Genomic DNA, 13,357 nt, shown 5'->3' with positions numbered 1-13,357 from the left:
AAATTTAGAGAGAGATTAAAGGATAGAAAGAGAAAGAAAAGGGAGAAGGTTGCATGATCGGGAGATTCACCGAACCTAAGGTTTAACAGGAACCTCTAAGATTTGAAGCGCCAAACTTCAAAGTTTGGTCCAACTGCTCTACGAATAAAGTTCCTCACACGAGGGTCAAGATTCTTGGAGGCTAGGGAGTACCGCTTTAAGTAGTGAAACCAGACGAAGCTACCTTGTAGTGCTTCCTGGGACTGAGGTTATTGCGGAGTGAAGGAAGCAGCACTTTTATCCAATAAGCGATGACACGATGAAGCGATTGCTTTGTTACTTTTTAAAAAGGCGACTTTTTTTTAGAAGAAAAAGGAAAAGGTGGGGACCTGATTAGGGAAAAAAAAAAAAAGTGAAAAGACTTGCTTCTTATCTGTGAGTACGATTCTCAGTGCGACTTCTTCTTCTTCGTTTCTCTGCTTCTCTGTTGTTGTTGAGGCTTCTTCTTCTTCCATCATCGTTTGTTGCTTCTTCTCTGTCGCTGCTGCGGCTTCTTTTTACTCCCTTTTTTTTTTTGGTTCTCCTTTCTGTTTCGTTGCTTCTGCAGCTTCTACTTTGTTTGTCTTTGTTTGTCTTTTTTTAAGTTTGTTAATTAATTTAATTTGGTAATCTTTTTGTTCCTTTTTTCACATAAGTCAATGGGACATATTCCCCTTTTCAGTTTCAAGTTATATTAGAATTCAAATTATCTTGCTAATCTTTTGTTTAATTATGAAAAATCAGCTTATAAACTGATTAATTGCTGCAGCTTTTTTTCCTTCTTTCTCTATTTTCCGGTTTGTATAATGAAAAAGAAGGCCAAAATAGTTTCAACTTGTCCTGCTAATCTTTTGTTTAATTATAAAAATCAGCTCATAATTCTTTTGTGCAATGTTCATCTGAGATTCTTTTAGAATTATGTTTCACTTCAATCAAGTGCAGGCTTCGTTTTTCGCTTAAAGTAGCGCCCCGGGTTGCTTCTTTTCCGCTGCTCAGTTTAAAAACACTGATGTGTTTCTTCATTTGGTTGGTAGCAAGGGGAGTGATTTTAACTAAAAACTTAAGGAAGAGGAGAAATTGCATGTACCAATTGGTTTCTTATGAGTAAGAGTTCGGTGAAGACATGAACCACCTCCTATTACATTGTCAAGTAGTATCTCACGTGTGGAAAATCTTTAAATGGTTCGCACTTCAATAGGTGATACCACGCACTGTGAAGGCGGCACTATTCAACTGGACAATTAGAAAATGAGGAGAAGACTAAAGGAGTGGGATATTACTCCACTAGCACCCATGTAGATTGAATGAAAGATAGAAATAGGAGAGCTTTGTGAAGGATAGAAAAACGTTTTTTTTTACATTTGATGAAAGGCTCTTTGTCCCTTATTTCTTTTGGTGCACCCACGGGAGGAGCTAGGATTAGGCGCAAGGAGGTTCGGATGAACCCTCTTCGCCGATAAATTACACTGTATATACAAGGTCAAAGAAACTTTTTATGTATATATATAGTAAATATTGAATCCCCTTGGCTTTTTCGTGTGTTTACTTCTTTTTTATGACAATAAAACTCTAGGTAAATAACTTAACTTTCAACCAAGAGCACCACCAAGCCTTTTGTTTTCGTGTGTTTACTTCTTTACATTTGAATTCCCTTGATTGAAAGTCTCTGCTGGGTGCACCAACACGATTCCAACTTGTATAGAAGATTGGCTGCCGTTAGTAGAGAATCGTATTTATTGCACATTCTTTACTTAGTATACCACTTGTATACAGAAGTGTTTCTTCCCATTCACCAATTATATTATTTTTATCTTATAAAAAAAAGGTTATGATAATTTCCTGTTACAAACCACCATAAAATGATGGCACGCATATTCCATGTTATTTGGAACACATAAAAGATTTATGTTAGATATTTGGACGAAATTCAAGAATAACAAAATATCTGAAAAGAAAATAGAGCCTGGTTTGCAGCTATGAACAGGCAGAAATGGCTTCCTACAAGTACGGAAACAAAGCTTAAAAGTTCAGACGCCACCAAAATATATGATAATCCCACATACCAGCATCTAAAATTGAAATAGAATACTAGAAGCAATCAAGTTTCAAGATTAACACCAGGCTCAATCATTTGACAAAAAGTCTTGTCCACAATCAAAAACTAAGGTCCTAAAACCTCTATCTCCAATAACGACAGCAAATGTACATCCAAATACACTATCCCAAACATAACACGTTTTGAATGCTTAATGTAAAAAAAGGGAATTGCCTTCAGTCATCATGTTACAGAAATAAGCATCCCAAAAACGATGAAAACACACCTCCTTTTTAAGGTTTAGGGGGAAGATAAATTAATACCTGTAGATTAACATCATGAATGGAAGGGGAACCAATTCCTTCCAAAACAGCAACTTTAAAGTCTTCAAATGTCCATGTTGATGAGATTGTGATCTAAAAATAGTGAAAAGGAACAGACAGAAAATCATACACCAGCAGGTATTTGCAAGGAAAAGTAATTAACAGTACCCAACCCACCTTTTCTGACTTAACTACATCTTTTACGCGAATCTTCTCTTCGTGGTACTGTTAAATAGGGCAAAAAGCGAAGTTAGCGAAAAGAGAACAACTATCACACTTCAAATTATTGCGCAAATGAAATACTTCCGAGAAATAAATCACATATATGCGAGACCCAACTCAGATGACACAGTGCTGAATGCCACATACGAAGTAACTATTTTCTCAGCAAATGTGTCATGCATCCACGCAACATCAAGTGACGCAACAAACTGCTGACGCAGACAGTACAACTTCTATTTTTTCATATGACAGAGTGGTCTCTTACATCTAATGAGTCCAGCAACAAATTTTGAGAAAGAAGAAGTCATTTTTTGCCGGTTAATAATAAAACAGTGCTATATCACCTATAGTAAAAGAAGGCAAAAATGGTCTCAAGTTCGAAACCCGCTGGGTGCAAACAATTTCTGAGGGCCATCGGACTGGGGAAACCCTGAATTACCCGTGGTGCACTTGCGGGAAACTCCTTGCCGAGGCCTGTGCACCCCCGGGATTAGTCGGGAGCTCAAAGACTCGGACACCCGGTGCTTAATCAAAAAAAAAAAAAAAAAGAAGGCAAAAATAGTGGGACTACGACATATTGGACCTGTTTTTCCAACTCTTCAGCGACATCTTCAAACAAATCCTTTGGTGTCGAACCAGAAGTATTTGATGCAACAGCCTGATAAGCCACAGACTCCTTAACCTACATTTTCACACCTCCACAGATCAACCCCCGGGAAAGGTGGATTTAATAAGAAGCATAAATAAATGATACAATAATAGAGACTACATTTCTTAAAATAAAGGCAAAATACCTAAAGACCCCTCTAAACTTGGCACAAATTATTAGTTGCGGACCTGAACTTACAGTAGTCTTAATAACCCCCCAGAACTTGGCAATCCGATAACCTTTACCCCCGCACGATCTCATCCTAAGAGAGTGGGATACACTCTCCTGCCACGTGGATTTTTTGTCCATGTGGCTTTTTTTTTAAAAAAAAATATCAGATTTTCTTTTTCAGGTCAAATTAGTAAAAGACTTGGCTAGAACCCCACTTTTTAGGCGAAAATTTTTTATTTGGCTAAAAGTAATGAAATTTGAGTCAGATTCTTTTTACAGACTTTGCCCGAAAAGAAGAAATAAACTATTGAAACAAATTCTCATTACAGCTAAATAAAATATAATAAGAATTATAAAGTTGAAATTTCGTTGTTTTGCTAAACTTTTTATTTCGATAAAAATAAAGGAGCTCTAACCAAGTACTTTTTTTATGAATTTGGCCCGAAAAGGAAAAAAATAACAGATGAAATAAAGTCATTGCATCTAAAGAAGAAATAAAAAGGAAGTACACAGTTACAACTTAATTATTTTGGTTAAATCTTTTTTTTATTGATTTTGGCCCCAAAAAAAGTATATACGGGTCAAAGTAAATGGTCATTGCATCTGAAGAAGAAATACATAGTTGGTACTTCATGATTTTGGATAAAACTATTTTATTTGCCTAAAAGTATGGAGCTTGAGCCAAGTTTTTTTTTTTTTTTTTTTTTAACAAATTGGCCTGGAAAAGAAGAAACACATAGTTGAAACAAATACTTGGAACAAGTAGTCATTGCATTTAAAGAAGAAACTTTAAGAATGCAAGTTTGAGGTAAAATTTTCATTATATATTAAGCTGAAGCAAAAAGAAATACACAATTGGAAAAAATAAACCATTATATGACTATGTGGTGATTAACGGTTGAAAAATAGCCAACTTAAGAGCTTATTTTTCAACTTTTCGCATCCCCACACACCAAAAAGAGGGTGTAACCACGATTTTTGCCACATCAGCATCTAGGGGGTAAAGATTATCAAGTAGCCAAGTTCAGATGGGTAATTAAGACTACAGAGAGTTTAGGTGTGTAACTAATAATCCGTGCCAAGTTTAGGGGGTTTTTTGATATTCTGCCTAAAATAAAGTAACTTTTTTTATCATTGTTTAAGGTGTTGAAGACATAATTAAATAAATAAAAGTATGCCCCCTCTAACAGCTTAAGCTTATCAACAAGATGATCACACACTTCAACGTGATGTCAGAGCAAACGGAGGTCTTGGGTTCAAGTTCACCACCACCCATTATCGCATGCTTGGACCATGAAAAATAATCAGGTTCGCGCATGAGGGAGCGTGTTGAAGACATAATTTAATAAATAAAAGTGTGCCCTCTCTAAATGTTTTTAACTTTCAAATGAGATAGTCACAAACTTCAACGAAAGATAGCAAAGTGAAATACCATCAGACAATAATCACGCCAAGATGTTTTCGCAGTAAGCGTCCCTGCAGCGATATGCTCCTCCATCATCTTTCGAAATGCATCCCGGTTCTTGCGCTCTGCGCGCCTCAGTTGCTCCTTTAAGTTTAACAAAAATGCACTTAAGTGAGTTGATCACCTAGGATGAAGCATAGAAAAGGAGGTTTGCCTTCCCCCACATACCCCCCGCCCTCCACCCCCCACCCCAACCACAAATAACAAAAAGGAGGCATCAGAAAGAACCTTGTGTAATTTTCTTTGTTCTTCGTCCTCCTTCTCCAGGTCACGGATGTATTCCTTCAGATAAGACAGAAATCACGGTCATCAATTATCACAAAATGTGTCTTTTTCCTTCCCAAAAAAAAGGACAATAAGAAGAAGCTAATAGAGAGGAAATGAAAACCTCAACAGAAACTTTAGGGCATAAATTGGTTGAACTCTAAAAGAAACGTGAACATTTAAAATCACTTGTGTGAATTCCCCTTTTAAGAATTTGAAAAAGCTATGCCGTATTTCTCTTACTAGACTTTGCAATTCCATTCTAGTAACTTCCGGAATTTCCTTCTAAAAATTTTTTTCAAAAGTTGTGCCTCTTTCTTACTAGACTTTGCATTCCATTCCAGTAACTTGCCTGCATAAGAAATTTACCTGGAAAATCTCTAATCGATCAAGTTTTTCAAGGCGCGAACATCTTTCATCATCTTCCAAAAGATCTTGGACTTTGCGCCACTGGGTATCTACCTGTGGCTCCAAAGAAACCAATTAAGGATGAACTTCAGAGAAAGAAAAGGGACAAAAGGGAAACGTGATAGAAAGCTCCAACCACCAGATCCACTTCCCTTGGGGAAAGGAGTTGAAGAAAGGCTTAAAAGTAACAATTACCTTGATAAAGCCACAAGTCTCCAAAAATTGTTTGTACTCCAATCTATTCCGTCGATACTCCTCTTGAGCCTTTGCCCTCTCCTGGAATAACATACCAAATAATGACAAAAGACATGATTAATGATTAATAACTGCACACAACAAATTAAAAATGCTCATGGAACAGGATGTGTAGGATGCACGCAGGGTGCAACTTGGTAGGATCTTGATGAATACAAAAGAATTCATTCACAAAGAAATTAACCGAGCCTCAAAATGTTCATCAAAAATTACATAGGATCAATCTTTCAGTTGCTTATTTCTTATTCACTTATTTTTTGGGCAAAAATACAGTCGTCAGCTTGAACAGATTTTACGAATGATTCATGTCATGATCAAAAATCTAAGCGATGTTGCATGCATTTTCAAAAGTGAGAATAGCAACAGCTTACCTTTTTCTGAAGATCCACCAAGTAGTTCCTGAAGAGATCTTCACGATCAGACTCTCGTTCAACAGCCTTGAACCGTTCATCGTCCTCAAACATTGTTACTGCCTTACTGGTATTATAATATCACTAGATCATTAAAGGAGGCAATGCTGCTTCTGTTACTTCAGTTAGTAAGTATAAATAAAAGAGGAGCTTCTGTGACCTACCTCCATCTTGTAGATGAAGTGAGTTCCTTGGACTCCTGAAACAGTTAAAAGTCAAACCGGGCTATAACTCTATTACAAAGTTGTAGACAATAAAAAAATAAAAAAATAAAAACACACTTCATCAAAAAAAGTGATGTTTGACATGATAGATGCAGAAGTTGTAAACAAATCCTTGGGGTAATTTTTTCATCTATAGCAAAGTATCGATTAATTAAGTTTCTTGTATTACACCGAGTTTTACTCTTTTAAGAATGCTACTGATATGCTTCAATCAACTCTGCCCATCAGTTAGGATTACCTGCATAAATGCTCTATATCCTTTCATTCTATTCAGGCCCATTTCATTCCAATACAATAATCACAAATGATACGTAGGATACTAAAATTGGACTCTTCTAATGCAAAAGACGAAGGATTATTTTATTGGCAGTACGTCAGTGAAAACTTTTTTAAGTGTTGAGTAAATTGTTACTTACAAGTTACAACATAAGTAGATGCAAGAACACCAACCCACCATGAAAACTGTATCAGGAACCTTTAAGGAGCACATATTTTACCTCTAACATCTTTGTGAATTCCTCTTTTGCCTTTCTTTGTCTAAGGCGCCTCTCCTCAGCCTCCTGTTTCTTCCTTTGCATCAGGTACTGTTGGGCAGAAACGGTAGATCAACAATCAGAAATGGTAATACCTTTAAATTTCCGTACTCCAGATTAACAGCATCATAATTGATACTTCATACATCACATCCCAACATATGTAACAGCAGTAGCAAGACTTCAGGGGGAGGAGGGGGAGGGGGGAAGAGGACAATTTAACAACCACAAAACACACTGTTTTTTTTTTTTTTTTTTTTTTTTTTTGAAACTGGTACTATTAACACAATAACACTGTGGTTACCTCATTGAAGGCCTGTTTCCGCTCACCAAGAGTTTTCAGAGCACCATATCGTTTATCATTAATTATAACTCGCATTGTCTGTTATAATAGTTCACTGTCAGTCAAAAGTGTTTATTAATAGATTTTAAATTAAGATAGCATGTCCAACTAACCTGCTCCCATGTCCAATCAGATTCAACATTAGAAGACTCTAATAGAGCTTTGAATGCATTTTTAGCCTCCTAAAAAGATATACAATAAGTAATAGCGGAATATTAAGCACTAAACAAATAAATAATTCGAGGAGCACATTCAATCATTTTACCTGCTTGGTGGCATATAGAAAAGGTTCTTCATCTGCTGTTTTCTCCTCTGCAGGTACCACATTAATCTTCCCAGCAACTGCCATGCCCTTCTTTGCCTCCTATAAATCACGTTTTTAAACAAGTAACAACAAGACAACAATAATTCATCTCAATACAAGCATCCACAATTTGGCCAAAGAGGGGGAGCATTTCCAAGGTATGGCGGGCCTCATGCAAAAGAGGTGGGAGCATTCCCAACCCTAGTTAGCAGCCAGTGCTGGAGCACGGAATTTATGCGAGGGGATTTGAAAAAATATTAGAATGTCACACTTGGGATTTGAACTTGTGACCTAAAACAATTCTGAACCCCTTTTCACTACACTACAATCGTTCCTTATGTCGAGGGGATTCACAAAAAATGACTTTGTCCAATTAGCACAGTACAATTTTACGACAAAATCTGTTGACTCCACATAGCTCCGACCCTACTGGCAGCGGCAGGGGGAAGAAAAGGTAAAAGAGTCTTTTTGACAATGCATATGCCAGCACAATCAAACATCAAATAGAACTGCTGACGGAGTCGTTCATACCTCAATATCCTGAATACAAGCTCCACTTAAAGAACTTGCAACTTGAGGAGATAAATTTTCAATGCCACTCCTGGAAATTGTCAAGATTCATCTTGATATTTTAGTCATAAAATCGTGACAGACAATTGAAAGTGAAACCACCTTTAGAAAATGAAAGGGTCCATACATTTGTGTATGATAGGCATTAGCTAGAGCAGCAGATCCTGTACTCGCTGAAACAGCAGGGGAAGAGACACCAGCTGAACTTGTCACAGCAGGGCTCACAGTAGGAATGGCTGATGATCCAGAAACCACCAGAGGTGGAGCATTAACATCAGAAACAGCAGGTGTAACTGGAACAGGGCTTGAAGCAACTCCAGAAACCGTTGAAGAAGGGGTGGAGCTAACCGGGGTGACAGCAGATGGTTGTTCTGTTGGGGTCACAGCTTCACTGACTTGCACACCAGAAGTTGTGCTTGTTCCAGTCTGAACTACTTGACCAGCAGCGTTTTCAGCCAGTTCACGAGCCAACTGATGGTACATGCTGATGATTAGTTCCATAACATATAGAGAAGAAACAGAAATATCTGATAAAGGCAATATTTCCTTCATGAACCTTTAGTTCATCGGGCATTGTCCACTTAGACTGCTTTGTTTCTTTGTTGTAGTAATACCTGAAAGTCCAATAATACAGAAATCATTAAAAAAGAATTAAAAAGCATATTGCAGTAGCCAAGAGAACCAAAATGCTTTTACAGGTAAATCTTACTTTCGACCATCTGCAGTTGTGAATTCTTTCCATACAGTTGACGCATCAGCTCTCTGTCAAAGCACAAAACATATGCACAGTTTAAAACGTACATCTCGAACCAAAAGAGCAGTAATGGACATCTGAACAGCATTGAAACTTGAAAGTCTCCCAATGTTCTTGCTCCGGGTACTAATGAACGAATAAACATGAGCAAGCCCAGCAACAATGAACCTAAATTATATTAGCAATAGGCAAGGAAACCCTACATGGTAGTGTAAGCAATGACATAATGAGTTATTGCATAAGCATATAAATTTACGTGATAATTAGTGAGGTAAATGCTACCAGGTGTTGCTATCAAATCTGCTGAGAGCACGCATCTGTTAAATACAAATAATACTTGGCCACAAATTTTGAACGATTCCATCAGGAAAAGTATCAAACGAACTTGGTTAACAATATAAAAGACACCTAAATATCTCTACAAGGAACAAAACTCTATCGAACATTTTTATCAAGAAAACAAATTATAGACACCTTTTATAACAATTACTTTTTTAAATATATTTTTCCTACTTGCAGAGAGAGGACATTTGAGCAGAGGAAAGAAAAAGCACGTGTTTAAAATTAGGAGGAAATAGCAAAAGAACCATACTGTCAACGCAGATGATAAATCCAAAGAAGAAGCCAACTTTGGAACTCAATCAATAAAAACTGCTGGTGTGCTTACAGTATAACTGTAGCGAGGAATGGCATAACAGAAACACATTTGGCGAAAACATATTCTTTTGCCAAAAAAACATCTAAATCCAAGCTTGTTGGTCAGCTACAACTTTATGTTAACCTTCCCCCCCACCCCCCCACCCTTTTTTTTTTTTGACAATGTTAACATTCTATGTGGGCGTTTGGCCATAAAAATTATTCACTTTTTTCCGGAAATTTTTTTTACTTTTAGCGTTTGGCCATAAAAATTATTCACTTTTTTCCGGAGTTGTATTCCGGAATACTGAAAACAAGAAAAACTTGTTTTTCAAAAAATTTCAACTTTTTTACACTACATTTCACCAAAAACTACAATTTCAAAAACTATGGCCAAACACAACTCCAACTCCAACTCCAACTTTAAAAATTCCAAAAAAAGTGAAAAAGTTTTTGGTATTTATGGCCAAACGGGCCCTATATATCCACAGGTATACTATACCATAAAAGTATAGTCCCCCAACCAAACTATTACAGATTGTAGCAAAAAAGCGCCTTCCTATATTGCTAGTTACATATTATCCAAAACATCAAAGATATCTTCTGCTTCAACTACACATTCCTTCACACACCAAAAATAGTAGAGAGCTAAACAATTCGTCTTCAGCTTCTGTATGTCACTATGTTTATCTTCAAAGCATCTCTGATTTCTCTCTTTCCATACAGTCCACCATATACATGCAGGGACAACCCTCCATCTCTCCTTCTGATTTGACAAAAGACCTTCTCTGTCCCAACTGCTAAGGGCCCCCTTTGTATTACCTTGTCCCATCCAATTGTCCCCCTCTTTTTTTAAAACATAAATTTAACCATCAATTGTACTTTTCAGTTGTGGAAGTCAATTTAGTATTGATCAAACTTCAAATCATGATACTTCTTATTAAGTCAAAATTCAAAGAGGACATTTAACCATTATATTGAACTCACACACCTGTAAGGTTAAAAGAAACACAAGGAAATAATTGCAAAATATTCCAAGACAACGCATGTACACTCCATGTAACATTATATGTTTACTAGAGGATATGAGAATAATAGTTGTACCTGTAAAACTAGAAGGGTCATAAACATCAAGTATATCATGTTCGAGAAGAGGAGATGTGAAAATCGCAAAGAACTGAAATAAACCGGCTTATTGATGGTAATAATTAGCAATGATCAGATTTCAGATCAAGAAGTAAAAGTTAATGAAGCACTCACGCATCTGTACAGCTGTACCAATCTTCGACGAAAAAAATTCACGATTGTTCCCAGCCTACGGATTTGACAGATTCTATCTCAGATTCCAATTAGGTAGGGGAAGTTTTCCGCAAATAAAGAGAGAAAAGCACTGGGAAAAACCTAATCTAAACAACTCAATAAGCATCTCAATCTCTGCCTCCCCTGCTCCTCGCCCAATAAAAGGAACTGACCACCCACAAGTTAGGGGCGTGTTAAGACATAGTTTATTAAGTAGAAGTGTACTCTCTCTAGCAGCTTAAGTTGAGATGAGGCGGTTTACATAATTAGAGCCAGCATTTTGTAAGATCATTATCAGACTGGTAAATTCGCATTGAAGCCGACGTGAGAACCCTAATATCGTGTTAAAAGTGTGGGAGAACATTGAATTATATAATTGCCCCACATGATATGCATGAGGGCTACCCAAAGGATTTTATAAAGCTCTTAGGTTGGTCCAGTCACTGTTTTGAAGTTTTGGATTGGATGCTCAAGTTCTTTCACAGAGATACCTTATCTCCACAGCAGAGTGACATCCCGAACCAAACCTCTTCAATTGGTAGCCTGGTCCTTTCACAGGGGTCAACAGTTGTTACGCTAAGAGCCACATACTACAAGTTGGTTTTCACTTGCCAGAGAGGGCATAAGCATTCTAGTTATTACTTCAGGCTCATCTGCTATGAAGCATTCTTCACAAATCAAATTATCCAAACAAAGATAAAGATAAATCCAATCTATGACAACAGAAAATAGGAGCTAACAAGAACAGGAGGGAAAAACAAACTTCTCATGTCAACAAGATTACACAAAATGCTATATGCTTGCACGCACAGATGTCAAGGTAAGTCCCAAAATACCCTTTTCCGACATTCTCTCCTAAAATCTCTTCTCCGACATGATCGCGACCCTTTTTTCAACTTTCTCTGTCATCGTAACTCTATCTGATCTCTCCCCCGTCCTATACGACCTCTGTCTTCAACAAATACGCACTCTCCCATGATAAACCCTAGAGGCCCGTTCTGCGTTTTCGAGATCCCTCTTCTGGTGGTATTCTAGCCCCGGAGTGTCCTCTTTCTTTCTTCCACCTCTTCCTTTCTTTTTCTTGGTCCATTTCGACCATGGAGAATGAAGAAGAAACAGAGTTAAAAAATCATTTAAGGTGGGCATGAATTAGGGTTAAAGGTCCCAGGGAAAATTTTCCATGGCAAGGGTGATCCGAGGGCGACTTGATCTTCAGGCTTCCTTTCTGGGTGGAAGCGCTGGTTACTTTCAGAAAAAGGGAAGCAGATGACAGGCCTCTGCGAGGGATCAATCTGATGACAGAGGCAAAAGGTGATAGCATAGCTATGCAAGAGGAAAGTCAGCACTATAGATCGAGGAAATGACAAGAAAATAGTACCACTTTATACAGCTAATATCGATGTTAACAAGGAAAGGGGTAAAGGTGTTTACTTGGAGCACGTGGGCACATGGGTTGGGCCTAGAAAAGTTAATAACCCAAAGTTTATTTTCAATTTTCAGCACATGTTTTTAGTGATAATGGAGTTCTTTTAAATGCTAAGTTGCTCAGACTCAGGTGCAGGTATCCAATACGGGTCGAGTGTCGGATTCGACAAAATCTAAATTTTAAGATTTGGGGGTGCGAATCTGGGTATGGATACGGATGCTGGGATTTGGTTAAGAAAATTCAAAATAATAAAAATAGAGCTATAAGCATATTCTAAATTTTGAGAGATATTATATGAAAATTTACATGTATATGGTAGAAATCAATCTTTCATTCTCCAAGATGGGGATTCCATTTCCCATGTCTTAAATCGGTTTTATCTTTTATTTTGAGAAATCAAAATTTCAATTTTTCCCCCAAATTTGTCCATGGATCCGGTCAAAGTATCCGAAGTTGGTTGACCGAATCCGAGACGTATCCCACACCCGCACCTGTCCCAATCTCGTGTCGAGGCGGGTTCGGCATCAAAAATGAAGAGTCCCCGCAACTTAGCTTTTAAGTGCATCGGAGCCTTTACCAAAATTTTAGAGTGCTAACCAGTAAATTTGGGCCCCATTCAAAATCCCAAGTCTTTTACGGAACCTTCTACAGATCAGATTCTTTTGTCAAATGAGGATGACTCTGGGGGCTTAAATGTCGTCACTTTCGAAGGGGGCTTGGAGCTTTGCATGGGAAAGATAGGAGACATACCAAATAATCTTCAGGTTGGTTGTGCGCAACCAAATTTGCAAAACCAGGGAAAACTTTGTCAACAGCAGAAGAACATTCAGAGCATAAACAGTGCGAAGATGGGGAAGAGGATTTTTCCAATACACTCTTAGTTATGTACTCTGAACCAGCGCCATTACAGATAGATAACAGCTTACAAGAAGAAGACTTGGCTACGAAAGCAAAGGTTCAATCCAACATGATCGAATTCAGTCAGCAATTTGGAGCTGACTGAAAAGGGTGCAAGAAAGAAGCTTATACCTTGCTTATGAAGTAAGAC

General features: G+C 37.6%; 1 protein-coding gene across 2 annotated transcripts in view; it reads right to left on the bottom strand.

The window, feature by feature from the left end:
* Positions 1-13,357, bottom strand: part of LOC132045896 (pre-mRNA-processing protein 40A) — a 39,307-nt gene that overhangs the window by 18,021 nt on the left and 7,929 nt on the right. The window contains exons 8-24 of one of the 2 annotated variants that reach the window (XM_059436469.1): positions 8,904-8,956; positions 8,742-8,808; positions 8,322-8,665; positions 8,156-8,225; positions 7,586-7,684; positions 7,434-7,502; positions 7,282-7,359; positions 6,942-7,028; positions 6,385-6,419; positions 6,182-6,287; positions 5,751-5,831; positions 5,517-5,609; positions 5,112-5,165; positions 4,851-4,967; positions 3,182-3,280; positions 2,554-2,601; positions 2,377-2,469 (exon numbers count right to left, since the gene is read on the bottom strand). In XM_059436469.1, coding sequence (XP_059292452.1) covers positions 2,377-2,469; positions 2,554-2,601; positions 3,182-3,280; positions 4,851-4,967; positions 5,112-5,165; positions 5,517-5,609; positions 5,751-5,831; positions 6,182-6,287; positions 6,385-6,419; positions 6,942-7,028; positions 7,282-7,359; positions 7,434-7,502; positions 7,586-7,684; positions 8,156-8,225; positions 8,322-8,665; positions 8,742-8,808; positions 8,904-8,956 — 1,593 coding nt within the window. The remainder of the gene's footprint in view (positions 1-2,376; positions 2,470-2,553; positions 2,602-3,181; positions 3,281-4,850; positions 4,968-5,111; positions 5,166-5,516; positions 5,610-5,750; positions 5,832-6,181; positions 6,288-6,384; positions 6,420-6,941; positions 7,029-7,281; positions 7,360-7,433; positions 7,503-7,585; positions 7,685-8,155; positions 8,226-8,321; positions 8,666-8,741; positions 8,809-8,903; positions 8,957-13,357) is intronic. The other variant, XM_059436470.1, reaches the window with a different exon arrangement.

This window comes from Lycium ferocissimum, unplaced genomic scaffold (genome assembly GCF_029784015.1).
Source record: "Lycium ferocissimum isolate CSIRO_LF1 unplaced genomic scaffold, AGI_CSIRO_Lferr_CH_V1 ctg851, whole genome shotgun sequence".
NCBI classification, from domain to species: domain Eukaryota; kingdom Viridiplantae; phylum Streptophyta; class Magnoliopsida; order Solanales; family Solanaceae; genus Lycium; species Lycium ferocissimum.
This window is presented reverse-complemented; position numbering and strand designations above follow the sequence as displayed.